At 51.6% G+C, this 23,078-nt stretch overlaps 1 protein-coding gene across 1 annotated transcript in view; it reads right to left on the bottom strand.

Annotated features, from left to right (window-relative positions):
- The window catches only part of LOC122390312 (rho GTPase-activating protein 20-like), a 186,139-nt gene that overhangs the window by 160,070 nt on the left and 2,991 nt on the right, over window positions 1-23,078 (bottom strand). Inside the window, exon 2 of the mRNA XM_043383092.1 lies at window positions 5,541-5,730. Within this exon, the coding sequence (XP_043239027.1) occupies window positions 5,541-5,730 (190 nt within the window). The remainder of the gene's footprint in view (window positions 1-5,540; window positions 5,731-23,078) is intronic.

Genomic DNA, 23,078 nt, shown 5'->3' with positions numbered 1-23,078 from the left:
CACTCCTCCTAAAAATGCCCCCGTCCGACTCTCTTCCGGCGCTTCCCACTGACGTGTACACGAACCGATAGGCACCGTCCACGGCTGCCAGGAGGACGATGCTGAAGGACTTTTTGTAGTTATAGTACTCGCTGCCAGAGTTGGAAGGGGCTTGGAGTACCACATGCTTCCCGTCCAACGCGGCCACGCAGTTCGGGAAATTCCACTGGGTGCGGAAGATCTCCTCGCTTCGCTCCCACGTCGCCCTGGTGGGAGCTGGAAGCACCTCCGGTCCCAGTATGGCGATGATGGCCGCGCATGTGTCGTACACGATGGCACGCACGGTTTTCTCGCCGAGGCGATAGCAGGGTGCCAGCGCAGAAAACTCCATGCCGGAGGCCAGGTACCGCAGCGTCACGGCCAGGCGCTGAGCGGGGTCGATAGGTTCGCGGAAGTTGGTGCGCTGGCGCGTGATGCTGGGCCCGATCCTGGCGAGAAGCAGGTCGAAGGTCTCCCGACTCATGCGGAAGTAGGCATGGTGCCGGTCGGGATCCACGGCACGCAGCTCCTGCACCAAGTTAAAAAACTCGCCTCGGGCTTGTCGCCTCTGCAGCACTTCGGCAACCCAGTACCTGCGTCGGGCTCGACGGCGCTCCTGCTCCACCCGGATTCGAGTCGTGCTTAGTGCGATTCGTGCGATGTTTAGCTCCATGTCGTGAATAGTTAATTGAATAATGACGGACTTTTAGCTGATGTGAGAACCATAACAAACGTTGTTTACATTTCCGTCCCTGCTAAGAGATTGTATTGTCTTCAAGAACAATTTAATGAACCTTTTACGGTTCATATAAGAAACTGACACAAATTAAACCACGGTCAAAGGCGCAATTAATTATATAAATAATTATTATTTATCTGTCAGTGATGTGCATTACCACAAATTATATTACATTTTCATGCATTTTTTATCGAATTGTCCTTGAGCTATCATGGCGGATCCCGATGAAATCAAATTCATCGCATAGTCATCGTTAAATTAGGCGCCGAAAATGGTATTCAGCGCCTAAACGATTAGGCGCTGAAAGCGCGCCTAACCAGTGGACGGCGACCTTTAGAGTTCAGGAAGATGCATGGGCTTCATGCAGCCCGGCGAATTCACCTAAAACGTCATGTTGTACTAATGGCTAAAGCGCATTGAAGCTCGTAAGCCGGCTAGGTATGCCCATGTATGCCTTTTCTTCGGTCTTTATCGCGTGTTTATTTGCTTCCATTCATGTGATATAGGAGTATAATGTGCCTATGTACCAAGTTCAGTACTCCACTAAACCATCAGTTAATCTATTACGCATATGCTATACCTATAGAAGTGGATGGCTGCATACTGTACTAGTGAGCGTACAACTCATTATTAAATCACATGCCTAGCAAAAAGCAGTTCTCTGAATTTCACACGCTGGCATTCATTTAGGAACGTGCAGGCACCCGCACGTTATTGCTTTGCAGAATTAGATAACCCGATACGCTAATTTGCCGGGGAGTTTCCCTTCCGTAAAAGTGAGTTCAACACACAGCCTCCTGGGTGGAATACAGGGAGATGATTTAGAACATCTCAGGAAGCACAGACTACCGTGGATTCCCCCAGCTGGAGTGTCTAATGGAGGCTGGGCCGGTCGAATAAATCCAGGCGGCTCCATTACCAGCAGTGTGTTTAATTTGAGTCTCATCTGCAGTGGATCACGCTGTATTTACGGAACTGTTTCAAGAGAAATGCCGTGAAGACGATCCAACTCGGGCTCATCTTCATGCACGCAACGTAGAACAGGCGAGAAATAAAAGCTCAGAGTGGCGCTAAACAGAAAATATATTGTTAGCAAGGTCTGTATGGAGCAGTTCTGGACTTGTATATTTGACAGTTCCTTATCAACATTATCCGTTTACTACTGAATGTGAACTTATTCCTGTCAAATCCAAAACAGTCTCTACGTATCAGCATAAAGACGCACAAATATTAATAACATGTTTCCTTCACCAAATGTCTTTTAATTCACGTACCTATGTAGCTTGCTAGGCATTTCACCGAAGACAGACTAAAACATTTATCATCAGCAGTATAGTTCCAGACTTAGTCAAAAACCTATTTCATCGACAAACAAGCCCACCCACCACTTACTGCCAAACTCTCCCTCCCACTCCACCCCCTCCCCACCCCTCCAATGTTTTGGCGTGAATGGACGCTGCCCCTCCCCGCGCGTATTTTCGTCACGGCTATGCGGCCTCACGTCTCCAGAGTGGCCCCATTCCGGCGGCACGTGCTGCTGCAACTGGGACCACCCCACTCTCAGGGGAGTAGAGGCGTGAATGGGCGCCGACCGGTGGGACCTGCCCCGGTCGGTGTCCAACTAACGGCAGCCGGCGAGAACTGACTAAAAGGGTCAGCCCGGTGGGACAGTTCAGTGGCTCGGTTAGAGTCGAATCAGGTTGAACTTTAACGATGGACAACGATAAAGTTCGATGGACGCCGACTTTAACAGTTTGGCGAGGAGCAATGCCATCGGAACACTTTCATCACGAGCATTTCAGAACTTTTCGTCTCCCATTCCTTCCTTCACGCAAGGATAATAAGGCAGCTCCGTGGAAGACCATATGACCATAGGCAGCGTCAGCTATGTTGCGCAAAGAAGGCGAGAGCAAACCAGCTAAGGTCCTTAGCTGGTAGATGATAACGAGGTGGACCAAGGAAGTCCGTCAGACGGGTCCCGAGCGGACAGCCGAGTCGGGACCATCTAAACGGCCGGGCTAGCGCGAAGCGGCCGGGGTTAGGTGTCCGCTCAGGCAGCGTAATGAGAGGCCGCACACAGTCGGACGTGATTAATGACCGTGCAAATTGAACAGAGAGGATGCGAGCTGGGTGCGGGCGATGAGCGCGCTCAGGGTCGTACCGGAGAAGACACGGGTCTCTGTCTGAGCTGACGGGTGTGAGCTCTGTGGTCTGCGAGTGATGGCTGAATGTGGTCTGGGGAAGACACTGATACAAAGAGTGGAGAGGAGACAGGGGAGAGGGAGGGAGAGGGAGAGAGAGGGAGAGGGAGAGAGAGGGAGAGAGAGAGAGAGAGGGAGAGAGAGAGAGAGAGAGAGGAGAGGGAGGGAGAAAGAGGGCCGAGGGGGTGGGCGACTGTCGAATGCAGCGATTGCCGCACACACCGACGCCCTTTGCTAGAGTGTGTGACGTAATCGGAACAGCCATCTGACGGTCGTGCAGAGGGGGCTCCGCCACAGACCACACTCCGCAGTGGGGTGCGGAGAGTGCAGGGGCCAGGGAGGACAGGAGAGAGGGTGGGAGGTCTGAATCATTCTGCTCACGGGCAGCAGAGTGGTTTCAAAGAACGGACGGGGAACTTTGTTGCGTGGATCCGGTTAAGAAACATGTAAATGTCATTCCGAAGCGCAGATTTTATATTTACCGACGGGATAAGGAAATGTATCGCAAAAATGAATTTATGTCCTCAAAAATGTGTTTGAATGCAAATGAAATTAAAGATAGGTAATGGGCTTATTTTCAAAAAATGGCACTTACGAGTCTTACAGGTCTTTTGTACTGTTTGTATTCTTCTCCAGTCGATCATTCCCTTTCGGCTGATCTCACTCCTGCTAAACTCAGAACAGGCGGGAGCTGTGGCCAGTCGTCTACCCACCAAAGATTTGTCCCCGTGTGATCAGTGAGACGGCTAAAGGCAATGGGTCGAGTCGCGTTATTGTGCTTCACGTTATAAGGTGACGATGCAAGGCGACGTGCATCTATGGGTGCGCGTCGCCTTTTGCAAGTCGTTTAGATAGCATTCGGTATAGGACACATCTGATCAACGTTCGACACATGGTCAGTTAGCGTCGCACGTACAGGGTGAAAATATGAGTCTCGTTGGGTTCAAATGCTCGCCTTCGTCACTGATAAGGCGTCGATAGGCTACTGTAATGACGCTGATGCAATGATTTACGGTTCACTGTCTGCAGGGGCATCGGCCACTGAAGAGTAAATATACACATGTCTTAGTAGATGCGAAGTTCAGTTCCGTCATCATGTGTATTGTGTATGGTTGCAATAGGTCATAGAAAAGTGCCCCAAGGCAAGTTAGGCGGAACTGTCATCGAACAATGGAACCACGATTCACGAGCGTACGAGCCCACATCTCCGCGGCGTCTCCGATATATACCAGTCAAGATATGCGCTCTGGACACCTTTTACGACCTTTCCTCCCCACAAGACTGCGGTTCCCTCCCTCCAACAGGTGCTCCGTGTACTCTGCCGACGGGGTCCCCTCCCCCTCCCGCGCACCCCTCCCACCGACAGGGGCGCCGCCCCCGACCCCGCCGTCAATTAATGGCAGAAAAACCGCTCTGGAATGCGAGCGACCGAGAGTTTATGAACAACCGTGCCGGGATCTCGGCATAAACGCATGTGAACTCGAGCAGAGGGACAGTTTTTTCGGCACTAGGTCTAATTTAGATCGCTTTAACGCGTGAAATTAACAACGCCTGTCATAAATTAAGAGTTCGGCTGGCTACATTGTCATTCGTTTTGGCCGGTGACCTAGGAAAGCCAGGTATCGATAGCCTGAGTGGACGACTAACAGACGACAAATGAGTGGGAAAGGTGCACACCAGTAACTGCAGCAAATGACCTCAAGGCGGGAAGCAGTCAATCTCAACATTTCTCGGGTGTGAGTGCTGACGTTACCAGCCTACCTTGAGAGTCGCACTGTCAAATTATTGAGCTTTAAACTAAAAGGGAAGGCCAGAAGCGTTTTCAAAGTGGAGCTGCTAGACCGGGCTAGATCCGGGATCTCAGACTAACCTTGTCATCCCCTTCACATTTATGTCTCGTTCATTTGCATATCCATAATCACCTCCTAAAGCAAATTGCTACTTGAGAAAACTGCAGCGATTACTTAACCTCAACTATGTCGTAGTGTGATTCACCGTAATTTACCGTCGGTAGGTGCACTTTGCTTCTCAAGGTCATTTCAATCTTATACATAGACCTTCTTGTTGTAGGGGCGCGGGAACTACTTTCCGACTGGGGGGGGGCACACCATAATAGAGATTAACCTAGGGTACCCCCAAATCTAGGTTTCTCACCGGTTTTAGGCCACTTATTTTTCACCCCTCGGATTTTTCAACAAAAAAGAAAACATTTGCAAAAAAAGTGTGTTATTCCGTCTCAAAGCTGTGGGGGCACCGCCCCCACGGCCCCAGAGTTGGGGGGGGGGGGCAAGCTGCCCCCATTGCCCCCCCCCCCCCCGGCTCCCGCGCCTATGTTGTTGTCTTATGAAAGCATTGACCATACCCATAGCGTTATGCTCCAATCTAAATAATTCATAGGTAAGGTGCAATTGTAAGCGAATTCCTTTCCACCATCTTTAGAAGACGAGACGCTAGTGTCCATACTAACCCGGATCTGTGTCTCCTGACTAGCGCCGAGCTCGAAGTGGAAGGACAGCCGCTGTTTGTTGTGTGCTCGCTGTTGTCCATTGCGTATCCTATCATCCGTTGACCCACGCACTCACCTGCCCGCGGGTGGTGCTCCAGGCGGCCCTCCTCCAGCAGCAGTGTCTCCCGCTCCAGCAGCGACGCCTCCGCCTCTGGATCCACCTCGGCAAGAGAGTCGGCCAGACGGTACAGAGGCTCGACCAGACGCAGCTCGCGGACCAGGTGACGCACCAGGCCGCGCACTAACTGGCCCGTGTCGCCGAGCAGCTGTGGAGAGAGACAGGAGGTGTCAGATGCAGAGCTGGGAGTATCTCCCCACACCGACTGACCCGTGTCACCGAGCAACTGTGGAGGGAGACAGGAGGTGTCAGATGCAGAGATGGGAGCATCTCATTCTCCCGCACCGACTGGCCCGTGTCACCGAGCAGCTGTGGAGAGGGGATAGGGGAACAGGGGTCAGAATAGAGCTCAGAATATTCTCCCATCGAGGGGAACAGGCGTGAGAATAGAGCTGCTCAGAATATCCTCCCATCGATTGACCGGTGTCACAGGACAGCTTCTCAGAGAGGACAGGGGAGCAGTGGTCAGAATGGAGCTGGAAGCAGCCCTCGTACCTACTAAACGGTGTCACCGAGAATGGAGGGGCGACGGGGCGATGTCATGCCAGCAGGTCAGCTCGCAATTTGCAGTGTCAAAGTCTCAACATGTCATTACTGGCGGCGCCAAAGCACTCCCGACTCTCCTTCCCCCCCCCCCCCCCCTCCCTAGCGACGGCCACCAGTGATCCCTGGTCTAGACGGCTTGCCGAACCCCGAGTCGTTGAGCTCCGACCACAGAGCGGAGACTCCACCTGACGCGTCACCTAGCGGTTAAAAAGAGAAGCGCTAGTTCAGTTGCCCACCATCAGAGTCCGCTCGTGCGGGCGATGCCCAGCCAGGGTGGAAAGACCTCGCTGCCTTCCAAACTCGATCAATCGCATTTTGTTTGTGTATTTTGAGCGAATCTGACGCAATGTTCTTAGTAAAGCTATGCTAGTCCATTGTAAGTACGAGCAGGAACTAGCCGGAAAATATGCGTTTCCTGTACGGAACCAGTCGATCCAGTCCATTTGCGCCGACAGCCATGCAAGGGGCAGGCGTAAGGAAGGGCCATGCCCCATTTGCAGGCTCAATATCACTACCGCCTCTATGCCGCCTATGGCATTGCATAACATTGCATCCCAGCACCAATTTTGGCGCTTGTCACTGCCTCCAGTCCCGGCTGGGTCTGACTGTTCCGACCCCACTCCCTCCGACCCACACCGCACACGGTGGTAACTGGTAGTCGCAGTCGTTCAACCCCAGCTTCTCACTTCTCAGCCCCATAGCACAGAGGCATTGTCAGTCGGCAGTCTCCCTCCAGCTGACTGTGCAAACTCACAAGTGTCACCTCAGCTCCCATCACAAATCACGGCACCTTCCGGGCCGCCCCCGGTCCCAGCGGGGCAGCCCTGGCGTCCCAGCAGAGGTCACGACGCGCCCATAACAACGGTCATGCTGCGGTCAGGGGGTGTGTTCCGCACCAAACGGCCCTGTAACCCGGAATAGTAAAGTCACTAGTCAGCGGCTGGCAGAGAGACGGCGGTGTGATGGCGACGGTAATCGTGACAGGTTCAACCAATCAGCCTTTGCATAGATAGGGTAAATCTGATGAACAAAATCATTAAGCAGTGTTTTTCAGTGTTAGCGTCCGTGACGGTCACGGTGACGGTGGTGAAGACGTTGACGGTGACGGTGACGGAGACGGTTAAGTCGTCACCGCGCCGGTGACCGTTCGGTCGACGGGGCGTTGTTCCGTGACGCCGTCCCGTCACGTGGTCACCGTCACGTCACGGCCGCTCTGAGCCGCTGATGGATAAGTCCACAGTCCGTTTGTTGAAGGGCCACAGCGGTCGGCGCGGGACGCTTAGTCTGATTTACAGCTGGGAACTCGTGGTGCCCGCACATCGCACCGGTGCGGCCCCACCCCGCCGTACGCACAGGGCGGGACCGAGCCGCCGCGCCGCACCGGGATGGTATACGACTCTGGAGGTAAAACTGAATGACGGGACTGAGTGCAGCATCTGAGGCTGGGGACATGGTTTGAGCGGCGAGAAATGATAGAGGATTGCCAATTGTCATATACCACGGAGAGCCTTAGATGCACCAAAGACGAAGCGAATCATAAAGCATTAAATAAAACTGCCAGACAGGAGGGCACCACAATTTAATGAAGATGGAAAATAAACGTAAATGAAAAGGATCAATTATCAGGCACTGCGGTATTTTTGTGACGTGATGCATTAGCGGACACTATAATTTCTGAATATTTCAAAAAAGAAGCTGTGTGTAATCCCCAGTTCCGGCAATTAACGAGCAATGAAGACCACTGGTCCCAGATCTTAAATAACAGCCAAGGACGCTTGTTCATGGCAGTTTCACACTATTAAGGCCCCTTTGCAATTTAACTAGAGCCGTGCACGGTGCAATGCCTGGATTAAGAGGTACACGCTTCGTGACTTTCGTGTCTCTCCTTCTTTATTTCGGTCACTATAAAGTCAAAGCCTCCCTTTTCATACATACGGCACGCACTTTCCAGTCAACTTGCTGATTTTGATTTAGACTATAAAAGCCGTACCTATTGAACTGCTGAGTGTTGACGCTTCCCTGAGACTACTCGGCGGAGAAGTATGAACACATCTCTGAACAGCTTAATAAAAAATAGAACACTAAGATTCATAGAGTTAATGTGCACCTTTACGTTACATGACATAGCGAGCAGCGACCACAGGCTAGTTCACGGGAAAAGGATTGGCGACTTCAACGGGTAGCATTAACGTAACACCAGTGACTGCAATGCCGATTACACAGCATCTCTATCGTCATTCGCGTGACGTAAAATCAGTAAAGAAAGACGACCGCAAAGACAATGGGCATCACCAGATAGCATTCTGCACTATATTTAGAAACAAGGCCAGATACCTACACAGAAAAGGATGATAAAGACTGTAAAGCATTATCATGAGACAACTGCAAAACACTCTTATATCGATCGATACACACTACACAGCTATAAGGTACGGCAGTCGGCAAGGGTGGCGAGATCACCACTTCAGCAGGCACTTCAAATGATCCAAATTGCTCTGACCGCAAAATAACACCAAATAATGTCACATTATTTGCCAAATTATGAAGTGATGACAGATGAGGTCTTATTTCAGGATTGCCAATTTGTTTTGTGATTGAAGTAAGCAGCACTTAAAATGGATGCCCCGAGGATGTTGCGTGAGAAGCGTCGCACTACCCCTCGCAAGCTGCATGTCATAACAAAATTATGCGAATGAGATCGTATACCTAATCCTATTTGAACTACACTTCTTGGGCATTTCCTATAATATCCCCATCACCGCATGAATTGGAATAGCGGATTTTATATTAATTTCCGATTAAATGACGGGATAGCGGTGCGGTAAAACATAAAGGCTTTGCTAACTACCGCCAAAATTAATCGAATCACGGGCAAGGCATCTGCCTCATATCTTTCCACCCCGTTAATGGGAGTAAAATGCGTTCGCAAGTCATCTCCAGTTCTCATCAGCTCCAATTTTTCATTTCAGTAATGATCCGCTCGGGCGCGACTAACTGTTTGCCGCCAGCTGGCGTCTGACACTGTGACGTCAGCCTCTAGGATCGTGACGTCAGACCTTGTATGTCGTGTAGGTCTTTCAGTCTCGAGTACGTCGGAGGATGTTTACCCGATGATGTGCCGTCGCGACGGCGAGTACGAGACACATAAAGTCTCCCGGTCTAGCGCTTACATAGGATGTGAATAAAGCAAGCATCCCCGCCGAAGCGAGAATTCCTCCGAGGTCACTGAGTCTGCAGCTTTTCAGTCTTTTCATCCTGCCCTAACGCTTCATTTACATCTGGCATGGTGTATCCGGGCGCAACGGTCACTAGTGACACGACACGAGCCGCTCTGGCTTTGACTTCAGTTGTAACTGGGGTGAACGCTTGTCAACAATTTGGACCACCCCACAAGTGGCCAGGTCGGTCACGAGTCAGTCTTTGTCGCTCTGTGGAGAGTGACTGGACTGTTTTAGCGTCCAGTGTCCGCAGCCAATGTTACTGGGCCACCAGAGGCGACACAGATGGAACTCACGCAAACGTGCTTGGCAACAGCGGAGGACTCGATGTTTACGACTTTGATTGCGTCGAGGAAACCTGAATAGTCACCCGAAGGTACCGAGGCGAAACTTTACCTTTGAGTGAAAGTCCAATTGTGTGTGTTTTGCATGATGTGAGAAGTTACGACTCGTATTGGCGGCAACAATAAGATAAGCGCCAAAGTTTAGAAACCCGTTGAGTTACGATAGAAATCGGTCCGCGTCGCTCCTGGCTGAGCCGGGGAGCGGCTGGTGAGAGGCGACGGAGACAAACTGTCCGTCACAGCGCGCCAGACACTGACAGATCACCCGACACACCCGGTGTCAGACGGCCCGACAAACACACACGATCGGTATGCAGACATGTGCTCCACACTCGCAGCCAGTTCCGCACGGTGGCAGACGAGAAACCGGTTGCGAAAATACCACGCGACGTCGGCTTTCATGAGCGAAGTCCATTGAGACGGCCAAACTGCAGATTAGAAACCGCATCGGTCGCCGCGACTTCCATTATGGGCGCTGGCATCGCACCCGAACGGAGACGCTCGTCAGCCACGTCAGCGCGACTCAAGACGGTGCGTACTAATTAGTCACTAAAAGGGTTTGACACAGGACAGCAACATTTTCATCATAATGAAACAGCGTAATGGACAGGAAACGAATAAATACCCTGAATCGAACGACACCAGCATAAGTCATGACTTTATCCAACGACCCAATAGCAAATACAAGCACCCACATAAGCAGAAACAACCGGCTGACACCAATGACAGTTGCAAAGCAACATCAAACGTCGGAGGTGCAGCGTTGCGCTCCTTTGCATCCACGCATCCGCGTCTAAATTTTCTTGTATCCGTGGCCGCGGGCCATGACTCGTCGAGCACCTCTGCAGTGCAGCCCGCCGGGCCGACCACCGCCCACATTCCACCGTCATGAGGGCCGCGCCAGGACCGCACGCTGCTGACCTCCGCCGCCCGCGGCCACCCTGCACACTTTCTCGCGCAGTGCCGACCCACTTGGTGCAGACGGCCGCGGCAAGAGAGCGACCTCCGGGGCATCGCGCGTCGGGGCAGGCAGGGAGAGTGACCTGCGAGGGTGCCGATGCGCGAGTCGGAGCGGCACGGCGGCGAGGGATACGAGGGGCTCGAGCAACGGATTTATCGGCTGTGGTCAGGATTAGGAAGCCGGTAGGACTCCCAGATGCACCTAAAAGCGTGTTGAGGCTGTTGCAGCGGCGAGGACCTTGCACCAAAATCTATATCAAGTGGGAATGAGGATATTTATCAGCACTGACCCTGGACCCAGTGTAGTTAAAGGGACCCTCCCACCTTAACATTAGATTTGAGTTGAGATAGCCAAAATGGGGTCCCTGGCGCACAATTACCGGTTTCGGCACTCACAACATCGAGAAATGCCTTAAATCGGAAATATTGAATTTCAAAATTGCAGCATTTTGATTCAGAGGGGCTAATGCATAGGAATACCCCTCTGAATGTGTGACGTCAGCGCAGATATCTAACGATTTTTAAATATTTGACTAAAACGTTTTGTAGCACGCGGTGGTATATGCTGCTTTGCGCGCAACAAATGCCGCACTTTCAAATAAAGTCGCTAGGAACAGCGGAGATCCCAAAAAGTAAACAAAAGTAAAAGTCTAATATCTTGAAAACCGGTGAATATTTTTCGATGAAATTTGGTAGATATTCGTTTTTGCTCTTTCTGAACCGAGCGACATCACTTTCATGCCAATTCATTAACTTTTCCGAAGGTGGGAGGGTCCCCTTAAAGATACAAATATCTCCTAGCAACTACAAAAAGCATGTCTTTACGGACATCGGCCAGCTCAATGATAAGAATACGAATTTGCCCACACCGGGACCATGTAAAAGCTAATGCACACAAGTGGCGTAAATAGTCAGCAGAGAAGACTGCTTGGCATGGCGGACCACCGGAGCAGTGAGACTGCTCAGACGCCGGCTGAAGAAAGACCGCAACCCGGCGCGTCTGAGCGTTGCTGACGTGACCGCCATGCAGGCGCGGCGGCACACGATGCGGTACCACCTCCGCCGGATGGCGACGGTCAGCGCGGCGAGTGAAAGGGTGCTGGCCCAGTGCCGGTGACCCCGGAGGACGGGCCGACCGCCGACCGACGCCTTCCGCTCCGTTTTCGGCCGGCGGCTGGGACCGGAGTGAAGTGAACTGCCGCTCTGGTACCCGACAACAGCCGAAAATAGATGGGTGCAAACCAATTTAATCAAGATATACCACTCCCGTACTAATTTGAACATGAAAAGAACCATACACAATCATGGGGAACTGCTAATGGCCGTCGGCTGATTACATCAACATGCTAGAACACATCACTCATTAGTAAAACGTCTTCCGTCGCTCCAAGTTTCCGGTCTAGTTCGTACACGGAATACCACAATTGTCAGAGGAAAGTGAGCCGCCTTTCCCCGCCTAGGTTTCGGCGCAATAACAATTAGTGCAACAAAAGCGCAGATTAGCTGTCGTCAATTCCATGTCGCACCGTGACGAGACGGGACGTTGTTAAGTCGGTGCCACTGGGACATCCTGTGACGAGCTGAAGTTCATGCGGAGTGTGTGAGGGGCGACGGTACCGACCCCACTGCCGACGGTGGGTCTTTACGGACGTAACCTGTGCCCGCCGAGTCGGTCCGTACGGCGCGCTGTCCGACCGCCGGGTCAGATACTTTAGCTGCCAATCATGGGTCATGCATCACCAATTACCAGCAGGGAAGTATTGTTCACCTCACCCAGACAGAGTATAAAACAGTCGGAACATCGTGGCTAAAACACCGTAGGTACCTTTCCCGGGTTGTGCGATGTGCAAATGAAATATGAATACAACTGCAAAAATGCGAAACCGAAATGTCGTTGCACATGGCATATGAGCGCTGCATCAGGTCGGCTCGTTAATGAACTTTCTAAATCACTATTTCTGCAATCTACCAGGCAAAACAGTGGACATGGTTGTCAAAATATCGTAAGCGTCTTTCATGCCAGGCGAGCCTATTGGCGGCATAATTTATTCATCTCCTCGACAGTCACTTTCCAGTCATGCATTCATTCATTCAGAACACAGCATATCAGTTTATGCTGCGTGTTATTTCTTGATTGGGCTGTAAACCAGCTCCCTCAAAGGGGCTTTCTCTTTTTCTGCAAACCGCTCTCTGGTGCAACACGCCAGGGCTGAGGCGGTCGCAGCCAAGCTTATTTTACTAAAAGTCGCCGCCGCACGCGTCTCATCTCACCGCATCCGGAGATTATCGGTGGATAATGACGACGCCTTGGGTGAATCGTAACCACAAATCACTTTGTCGGCGATTCTCATAAGATTCACTTTCATCATTTATTATGTCGACACATAAACAGTCTATCCTCCATTAGTATAATCATCTGTGGCTTATTTGTGGTAAAGCATATTGCTGCAATTCTTTTCAGACTACTGACCCACTGCCAGCTAAGTCATCCATCTTGATTTCATTTTACGAAGTGAAGTCCCTTACAAATCCTTCCATTGTGTGTGTCTTTGGATCACGCCGGTACCGTTTCTCGTTCGGTTCCAATCACATCCCGTCTCGGTCCACCGTAAGACATAATCGATGGAGTAGCCGCGCCCTGGCCACGAGAGCAGCACGTAAATCAAACAACCGTTCGCCGGCGCGGCTGAGGCGAATCTGACGCTCATTAATCGTGCTGTGCCATTATCGCGACGTTCGCGGCGAGCCGCCGACGCCGTCTGTCCCGGTGGCGTCGCGCCGGAACCGGCCCGGTCGACGGACCGGTGTCGTGCCGCCGGGGAGGTCGCGACGACCGGGCCGGGGCGCCGCCGGCTGACCCGACGAGCAGTTAGCCGACTTTGGAGGCGGCCAGAGTCACTCTCACTGCGGCACCCAGCGGCGACTGCGGTCATTTCGCCCGGATAAACATTCACCGCCTCTGTCCCAGTGTGAGATGAGTGTCATTCAATTTAGATTCAATTGGAGATAATTTCGTCTGGTCCGCGGAGCTACAGCTGCTCCCAGCTGCATGTGTAGGTATTGTGCAACTCTTTGCGGTATCTTGGCCGTAAACTAGATTGTATGCCAAGGTAGTCCACAAATCCCCTTCCCCTCCCCGTCACCGTAATGGGACAGTTTGCATTGTAAATCAGATCGACGAATTTCTCCGTCCTTAGTCGCCTCTGCTCGGTCTCGGAGTGAGACGGCAAAACGTACCAACCTCACAGACCACAGTTAACCGATCACAGCAGAGACGGCTTGTATATCAGTTGCAAATGAGCGGCTCGGCCTGTCCCACACTGTCCGAAACGTCCCCAAAGCCCATTCACTGACCGACTGATGTCGCTGCACCTGGCCAGGCCAGGCGTCATTGGAAGAAGGAAATCGGCGACATTCTGGGATATCCATCAAACGCTCAGAAAACTGAAGCCCGTCTGAATCCGCCGTTCGGGGCAATTTTGTGGGACGGCATACACCAGACAGTCTTCTAGTTGCTTTCCAGACTCTGATATATCTTGGTCTGCACCGAATGTAGCGGCAGCGACGCTCATCGACGGTACCACGGACACACTACAAACGACAGAATCGTCTTTGACACCACACTCACACAACTACATTCTCCAGAATCCAAACAAAAGATTGTCCCACGCTAGTGCGCTAGTCGTTAAGCCCCGGTCACACATACACGACGCACGGCCCGCGCACCAAAAATTCATTCATTCTGGCCAGTGCGTCGTCCTGCGCTATGCATTCGTTACTCGTTCGTCGAGCGCGCTGGGCGAACGGAATCATGCGTCGTCATTCGTCGCGTGCGTCGACAATTTTTGTGCATGCTCAAAAATGTGCGTTGAGCTCGACGCGCGAAGGCGGACGCCAGACACGCGCGGAGCGCGTTGGACCAGCGCCAGATACACGCGGAATATACGCTAGGTAATCGTTGTATTCTCGTCGGTTGATGCATCGCGTACACCCAGCGCAGACATAGCGTGCCTCTAACGCATGTCTAACGGATTCGCATAGACTATAAAGACGTGGTAAACCAGAGCTGAGCGAGTCTGTAGCGCGCACAGCGTTCGTCTGGCGTATGTCTAATCGTAACCATAACAAGGTCCTACCTCCTCATTGCTCATTCTACCCTCATGGGCGACTCTCCTGCGTTATTGCTGCATTGTGCATGGGTTCCTCTTCAATTCTTCCTGCTCTTGATGTCAGAATTTATAAGTCATTTTAATCATACATTATTTGTCATTGTCATTGTTTATCTCAGGAGCTGTTGAACCATCTGAAAACATGAGGATGTGCCCTCCTTGGGGTCCTACTCTGATATGACAGCAGGCAAGACGGGCTACTGCACCGCTGCCAAAAGCAGTTCGCTGGCTGTGCGTTGAATGCGCGGTGCACGCGCAGTCCATGCGTCCCGTGCGCTAGCAAGCCGCTGTGCATCCGTTGTGTGTGCGCCCTTTATGCGCTTCGCATTCGCTGTGCAAGTGCCCGGCGCGCTGGCAACGCGTTCGTAGCGCGTTGTGCATTCGTTGTCAACTTGCCATTTCCTGCGAACTCCTGACAAAAAGGTGGTCACACAACAACGCACGACGACGCACTGGTCTTTTTGCAATGCGCCGGCCGTACGTCATGCATGTGTGACCGGGCCTTTATCGGAAGTTGTAGATTCGTTCCGCACTCGCCGTCAGTGCGTTCCTTAGCTCCGACAAACGTCAGATGGCAACCGCTGAGATAGAGGGCACGTTCGAACCAGCCGGTCGGCCGTCGTCGCCAAAACGGCACTCGGATCGGTTGCGACGTGCGTTTGTAGGTTCACGTCCACGATACAAAGATCGCTTTTCAGACGGCATATATGAAGAAACACGGCAGTGGTGCGGTCGGACGGGGTGGGGAGGGGTGGGAGGGCGGCGACGAGCGATCAAGCGAAATGGGCCGGTGGTTTCCGGTCTTCACTATGCGGTCGGCCGGGTGCCATCCGGAACGGTGCGAACTCAGCAATCAGCGGAGAGGTTCGCGGAGGCACGGGGCGGAAAGCAGCCTTTTCTCGCCGCTGTTGGAGCTCGGGCTGACCTGCCGTGCCAGGCAGTGGCAGAGATGATGGGACGGGGATGAGACGAACCGGGAGGGACAGCCTGCAGTGTTGCCCGATGTCAGGCGGGCACGGACGACGCAGCCAGCAAAAGGCAGTGCGGCTCGACGAGGTTCGAAACGATGCGACTCATTGCGGTGGATGAGTTACTAGGCCTACGGGACGGTTCTGTTCGGTAAGGTACGGGCCGGGACCGTCCGGGACGGCGCTTTTGCCGACGCCGCCGCTGACCCGCCGTGACCACCGGTGGCAGGGGTGATGACCCATGGCCGGGGTCAAATCCTGCCCGATGATGTATGGTGTAGCACCGCCGCTCGCGCAGCCCGCACACGGATAAAATTAGGATTTTTAATAATAAAACCACGGGCCGCACAAACGCCACATAGTGTTCTCTCGAGCTATTGTTGGCATTCTTTTATTATAAATGGGGTGTTTGTTTATCTAATGATGATAAACATTATCTAATTAAAAGATGCTTATCTTTGAAGTTCATGGACAACAGGTGTTAATGCCAGATGCCAGTCGGGCCGTCCACCCCAGCAGCCAGTTGTTGAACGTTTGGCGGTGGCTGCAGAGGGGTACTGCTATACTGGCCGGCGCCGTTTGGAAGCCCCCAAGAAATGTGACCAAATACATTGAGTCATTGAGCAAGCTCAAAATAGTGACCAAGCCTCGGAGCTATACCTATCATATGTTATGATGTACTGATATCAATGTTTTCCACACTGCTGTTGAGCTGAACAAACCCATTTCATTAATAAGGAAGGCGTCGCCGATTCCAATTTGTTGGACTGCATCGTGTGCGTATAAGGGGATGTCTACCAACCCCAGCAGAATTTTCCAGGACTGCGCTTTGATTGTCAGATTGTATAGGAAGTTACCAATTGAATTAAGACCGCACAATAACAAAGAAAGGCAGCCGTTCTCGAGAAGTGTCCGTCCCTTCTCCACAAGGTACGATGAAACTTCTCAGCTACCGCGTGCACTCACTGTAGCAAGAGGTGACTGCATTCAAATAAAGGATGTGGTGGACACCACAACTCCACCATTCCGCGTTTTAACGATCACATGCATAAACATAATGTTTCCACGCTTCCACCACAGCACACCGCCTACTCTGAATCCAGAGCGGACCGGCGTTTTCACAACAAATACGCCGAGCTCGCGTCGCCAAACACTAGACCATTTGTTTTCATGTCGTTAGGCAAACATCCATTCATTTTGAATAACACCAGAAGTGGGAGAGCCGAAGCGGTCCTTTCACTGGGCCGGTCTGCACACCGGCGCAGAATGTCTGCTGCTCTCGCTGACTTGCTGTTTTCTCTATTGTTTCTGACAGCGTCAATCTATCGGACAGCGTCAATCTTTTACACAAAGGAACTGCCATTCAATCTCTGATCACAACCCCATGGCTCTCTTTCACTGCTGTAATTTTCACGCCGAGTTCATGCAGACTGAAGCTTTTATGACAGTCTTTTGCGATCGAAATGACACCAACAGGTGGCTGCGCGGTAGTCAGACAACTGGGACACGCAGCACGCACGATTACCATCCAATGAATGGTAAATAGAGGACTGGAAGAAGTAGCGCGGTGACAGCGCGACACACGGCGACACCAGTGTACGTTATCTGGGCCAGCGGGGCGGGGACGATCGGCCTGGTAAGAGGATTGCTTATGGTTTGCATACGCCCAAAGGAAGCGGAAGCACGCTCTGTGAAGTCCCCGGTCGGATTTGATCAAGACCTCAGTCTCGACCCACTAATGTGGGATTAATGCCGCGCGTGCGACCGAGTAAATCTGCTGACTTGCTTATATAGATGCGGTGAAGCCAATTGAATAGGAGATACAGTGTTCTAAAATTGGATATTGGTTGGGTGTGCCGATGAAGAAAAAAATCCTAGGATGAGAAAAAAGAAAGTAAATAACTGCAGCATTTTTGCAAAATGGTGTAATGCCAATTTTTATGCTAACTGATAACCAGGATTTCGTGTCAGGATCTTGACAGGGTGTGGAACAAAAGGATGTGGGTGCATCAACTGTCAAGTGACAAGTGAACTGGCTGTTGGGAATACATGAAACTCTTTTCGAGATGAAGTAAAGTCGGTCATTCATATTTTAGGGATGAAAATATTTTCCCCATTAGGTGTGATTTGCCACCAAAAAGGCTGAAAAATGAAACACTGAGGAGATAGGTATGTAGGTACGCTAGCAAAAGCTGGGGCATAAACTTCTCTGTCGGTGGCGATAGTAGCAAAAGTGTTGAAACCCGAAACATACGAGTTGTAGCCTTACTATATAATTCCCGATGTGATTGCATTCAGTACCTAAGTGATAAACGATCGACGATCAACGACTGCAAGCAGCCACACATGCCCGTCATCAAGTATCAACTAACTTCAATTAAAGACAGCACTTCAATTAAGCCTTGCAAAAAGCACAGCTTCCGCATCCGCCAGGCAGTAAGTATGTCGCTATTCGTCATTGACAAGCCGCCGGGTGGACTGGCTGGCGCGTTTGGCATCTCCGGACACTGGGTCCAGCTCTGAGGGTCCAACAGTCGACCATCAGCCGCGACACCGCGGCGGCATCACGGCAGCGGCGGCGCCCGGCGCACGCACCGATGGTATCTACTGGAGCGCCGATAACATCGAGCGACACGGAGCGCTGAGTGCCTCTCCAAGGCCGGGGTGCCGGGCATCCCCCAACTGCGGACACCACGTCACCGCGGAATGGGTCAAACGGAGGGTGGCACACCAATCAGGAAGGAAGTATGAGGAAATCGGATTGGGGCAAAAAACTCCAGATTAAAAAAAGTAGGCGATTTAATGAAAAGTAATAAAGAAAACGAAGGGCAGCCTCATGAACGACATGCTTAATTTCAATTAAGTGTATTACATTGTTGTGATCTGTATTCTGTTACGTTGAAATCAAATTTGACCAAGCTACCGACTAATTAAACAAACAATGCGCAAAAAAAACATGAAGTCACCCTATCACCCACTCGCTGAGATGTCTGTCATTTCTCAATCATTCCCTGCAGGTCTCGCTGGTGATGACGGCAGGCTCGCTGTCCAATCCGACCTGGTGACCCAACTACGAGTAGGTATGTCACGGTGACACATGGGCCTCGCCTCCGTCGAACGGCCACGCACCAGCCAAGGACTGCAGACGGGGTGTGCGTGAGCGGCGTGGACACAGCGTGTTTACCTGTGCGCCACGCACGTCGCAGCCGCGCCGCGAACGTGTCACGGCCGCCGCCGCGACCAGTGTGGCGCGGCGCCGGCAAAAGTGAAAATCGGTGTTTGACGGCCGAGACGTCGTGTCACACTGACCTGTCCGCCGCCAGTCTGCGCGTTTGTATACTGTTTGGGTATAGTTGGGCGAGGTCGCTGGGGTTCGTTCAATAGTCGACAGCCTTGATTGCCTGCGCGTGGCTAGTGGTCTGAGGCAGCCGAAGCCGGTGAGTGGGTGTACGGCAAACGATTCTTCGTCAGTTTACCCACCGGTAAACAGCTGCCATATAACCGATGTCACACTTAACCCTCGCCGGACCTATTGGTTTTCCACATACGCGCCGGCCGAGGGGGGGGGCGGGTACGACCCCCCCCCTCGCCGTTTCGCCCCTGGTGGAGCTAGCGCGTCGCGGAAAAAACGAGCGTGTGCGCCGTTACGAGACGCAGAGATTGGTACCCGATTTTAAGGTCCTAGGTCAACCGGTGACCTCTGAGGTCAGGTCAAGTGCCCCAAGGTACGGTTCAGTTTTTGGTGAATAACTTCGCAAAAAACGGCCGCAGAGCGCCGATTTTGGCAGCATCGTGTTCGTCTCGCTCAGGCGCGTCGAATGATATACTTTTTGTCCGGGTCAGGTCAACTTGGGGTGTTGACCTCAGGTCAAGGTCAGGTCAGCACCCCCAGGTCACGAAGCTGGTCGAAAGAGGTCATGTCGCATATCATTCGATTCGGCAGGTCTTCCTGAGTCCATTGGTGGCTTTCCCGACTCGCTAGCTCAATTTGATCAAGAGTTATTGACGAAAAACTAATATGACCTTGATGACGTCATAAATGACGTCACGCAAGGTCAACATTGCAAAAGTGACGCATGTAACCTTGCAAGGAGTGCATCAAATCATGATTCTGTGTGCTTGAGATAGTTGGAGATCGTTCCCGGAGCCAGAATAGCAGTTTTCATTTTTCCCCATTGACTTATAATGGTGAGGTCACGAAAATGACCTGACCTCATATGACCTTTAGGAAAAATCCGAGATATACAAAATGTGGGACTCATAATGGATACTAGATCCTGCAAGTTTCATTTCCCTGTGACATCTCCTCTGGCAGTGAGGGCGTTGCGAAGTTGCGACATCTGAAGACCGTGCAGAGGTTCACTTATGACGTCATAGGTCAGTGACCTGACCTGACCCAAAAATGCGGTTGGTGTCAAAAGATCCGGCTTGGATCAAAGGTCAGGTATGCCAAGTTTCAGCTCTCTATCGCCAGCGTGTTCGGAGCTATCGCGAAAAAACCCTATGGGGGGGGCGGCACCCGCCCCCCCCCCCTCGGCCGGCGAGGGTTAATGTCATCGCTAATTCGGGTTGTTAGCATCAGAGCACCCCAGGTGAGACACGTCCACCATGTTTACCCGAAAGGCTCCGCATCAGGTGGATTCGTTGGAGTCTTCTAAATACCAAATACCGGAAAGACCAAACAATGGAGGATGGAAATAACTGACCCTGAACCGTTCAATCGACAGCAGGTCACATCGAGCGATATGTGTTGGGGCGGTACGGTCCTGCAGCGAGACGTTCCCGGGTTGGACGATACGGTGCATCCCAATAAACTTTGACCATATGTGTTCGTGAGCCAAAGTCAAAATAATGGTTCAGAACCAGTGAAAATCGAGGTCCCTGTCGCGGCGTCTGCCTCTCCCAATCTTTTCACGACACCGACGAAATCCGTCGCTGGACGGAGACTCGGTTTGCGAAAGAACGGCCAGCGTAGGCGTCAAAAAGGTGGATTTTCTCGGAGTAATTAACGTGCGAGATGATTAGAAAGGCGGCGTATAATTTGCCGGCCACATCGAGCCGATACGCTGCTAATCACGATTTCATTTATTTCAGATCAGTGGTTGTTAATCATGAGCTGGGCGTAGCGGCGTATAGTTAATCAGGTGAGCTAACACAGTGCGAAAAGCGATCGGCTCCAACTAGTGGTCATTAATCAGTGATCAGGTGTTTCAGCTCGGCGGAAGTGGAACTGAGAAAGTGAAATTGATCTTTACGCATAGACTGATAAAATATAATCCCGAAATAATTCGGAGTTCGGTAACAACATTCCTTTACTAAAAAACATCACAAATGTGTGCATGACTTAAACAATAAACAAAAATTACAATTACCCAGATGCTTCATGCTTGCCAATCACCTAGCGACAATCATGCCACACTCCTCGTCACATACCTATCCGCGGAACGGTTACTCGCCGGCCGACTTACGGGGAATGTCGGACTGGAGAGGTAACAGCAGCACGGCTGCGGAGACAGAACAGAACACGAGGAACAGCTGCACGAGCGGCAGATGGGACAACGGGAGCACTCCAGTCACCGACCAACAATCGGACTGAGAAGCGCAGTGAATTCGGAGTGTGGAGCGCGGTAAATTCGCGCCGTGTTGGTATGTAACTAAAGTGAGCAGATGTAGGTCGGAGACATCACAGTGTGCAAAATAATAAAGAAAACAGGAATACGTATCCAGAGGAATAGGAGGGAATCTGAGTTTTAGGCCTAAAGGTGACATATTTTTACCCACAACGTTTCATGAATTGGAGAGGAAAGAGAGGAGAGAGGAGGGGAAGAAAATGAGAGAGAGAGAAAGAGGGAGAAATATGGGAAAACGGATAGAAACAGACAGAAACAGAGCCAGACATGAGAGAGAGAGAGAGAGAGAGAGAGAGAGAGAGAGAGAGAGAGAGAGAGAGAGAGAGAGAGAGAGAGAGAGAGAGAGAGAGAGAGAGAGAGACAGAGAGAGAGAGACAGAGAGAGAGACAGAGACAGAGAGACAGAGACAGAGACAGAGACAGAGACAGAGACAGAGACAGAGACAGAGACAGAGACAGAGACAGAGACAGAGACAGAGACAGAGACAGAGACAGAGACAGAGACAGAGACAGAGACAGAGACAGAGACAGAGACAGAGACAGAGAGAGAGACAGAGAGAGAGAGACAGAGAGAGAGAGAGAGAGAGAGAGAGAGAGAGAGAGAGAGAGAGAGAGAGAGAGAGAGAGAGAGAGAGAGAGAGAGAGAGAGAGAGAGAGAGAGAGAGAGAGAGAGAGAGAGAGAGAGAGAGAGAGAGAGAGAGAGAGAGAGAGAGAGACAGCTCTGTCTCGGAGCACCGCACGCGATACGCACGTCGCCGGCGCCGGCTGGGATAACAGTCGTGGCGCCGCTGAGACAGATGTGGTGCGGCCAATCTTCTGACTGACGCGGGCACCGGCTGACGGATGGCTGTTTTCGGAGGTGTGGGTCCGAGGCACCGCGGACAGCCCCTCCCCATCCCGCTGTGTCTAGCGCAAATACGGCTCAAATGAGATACGAGACGCAGGAAATGAAACGCAAATACAGTGCAGCGTCCGGCTGTCGTCAACTGTGACGGATAAGAAGCGGCGAGACGTTTTTCTGCATAGTCGCCCGCGTGATGGAACTCTTTTCACTGCAACGACGAAGAGCAGTGAATTTCGCTTCTGTTCCAGACGCCTTTTCTGCATATTGGTAAGCCACTGAGGAAGCACACGGATCCATTTCTTAAAGTACAAGGCTCATTATCTTTTAGTAAAAAAATCGTTTCCCGTTATATTACAACCTGTACCTTCACCATAACCTTATTAAGATCGCTTCCCACGCAGTCCCCCCCCCCCTCCCCCAGTATTTTAGTGACCAAGGCCACCCACCCCGCGTTCGTAACAGCGGACAGGTATGAGCTGGAAGCCGTGGATAGAGGCTGCAGCCTCTATCCACGGATATGAGCGAGACCGCCAATAACCTAGCGGCAACGTGTCAGAAAGCTATCGTGTCGAATTACCGTAATCGATAGCAGCCGGCACTCATTGATAAAGACTTGATTAAACGTTTATCGACATTGAACCGGTTGATGAATTAAATAACGCATCATGACGCTGCATTACGGACAGCGCGTGCAGGTTAGTTCAGCAGATGTTCAGGGAAATAAACATGGGAATACGGTTGTTGAAATATGAATTATACTAAACGATATTTTTATAGCCGTGATAACACAGCAAGACAAAGTTGATGAAGTTTCACCG

The sequence above is a fragment of the Amphibalanus amphitrite genome, unplaced genomic scaffold (genome assembly GCF_019059575.1).
Source record: "Amphibalanus amphitrite isolate SeventyFive unplaced genomic scaffold, NRLGWU_Aamphi_draft 000391F_arrow, whole genome shotgun sequence".
NCBI classification, from domain to species: Eukaryota; Metazoa; Arthropoda; class Thecostraca; order Balanomorpha; family Balanidae; genus Amphibalanus; species Amphibalanus amphitrite.
The sequence above is the reverse complement of the archived record's forward strand: the minus strand, read 5'-3'. Positions and strand labels throughout refer to the sequence as shown.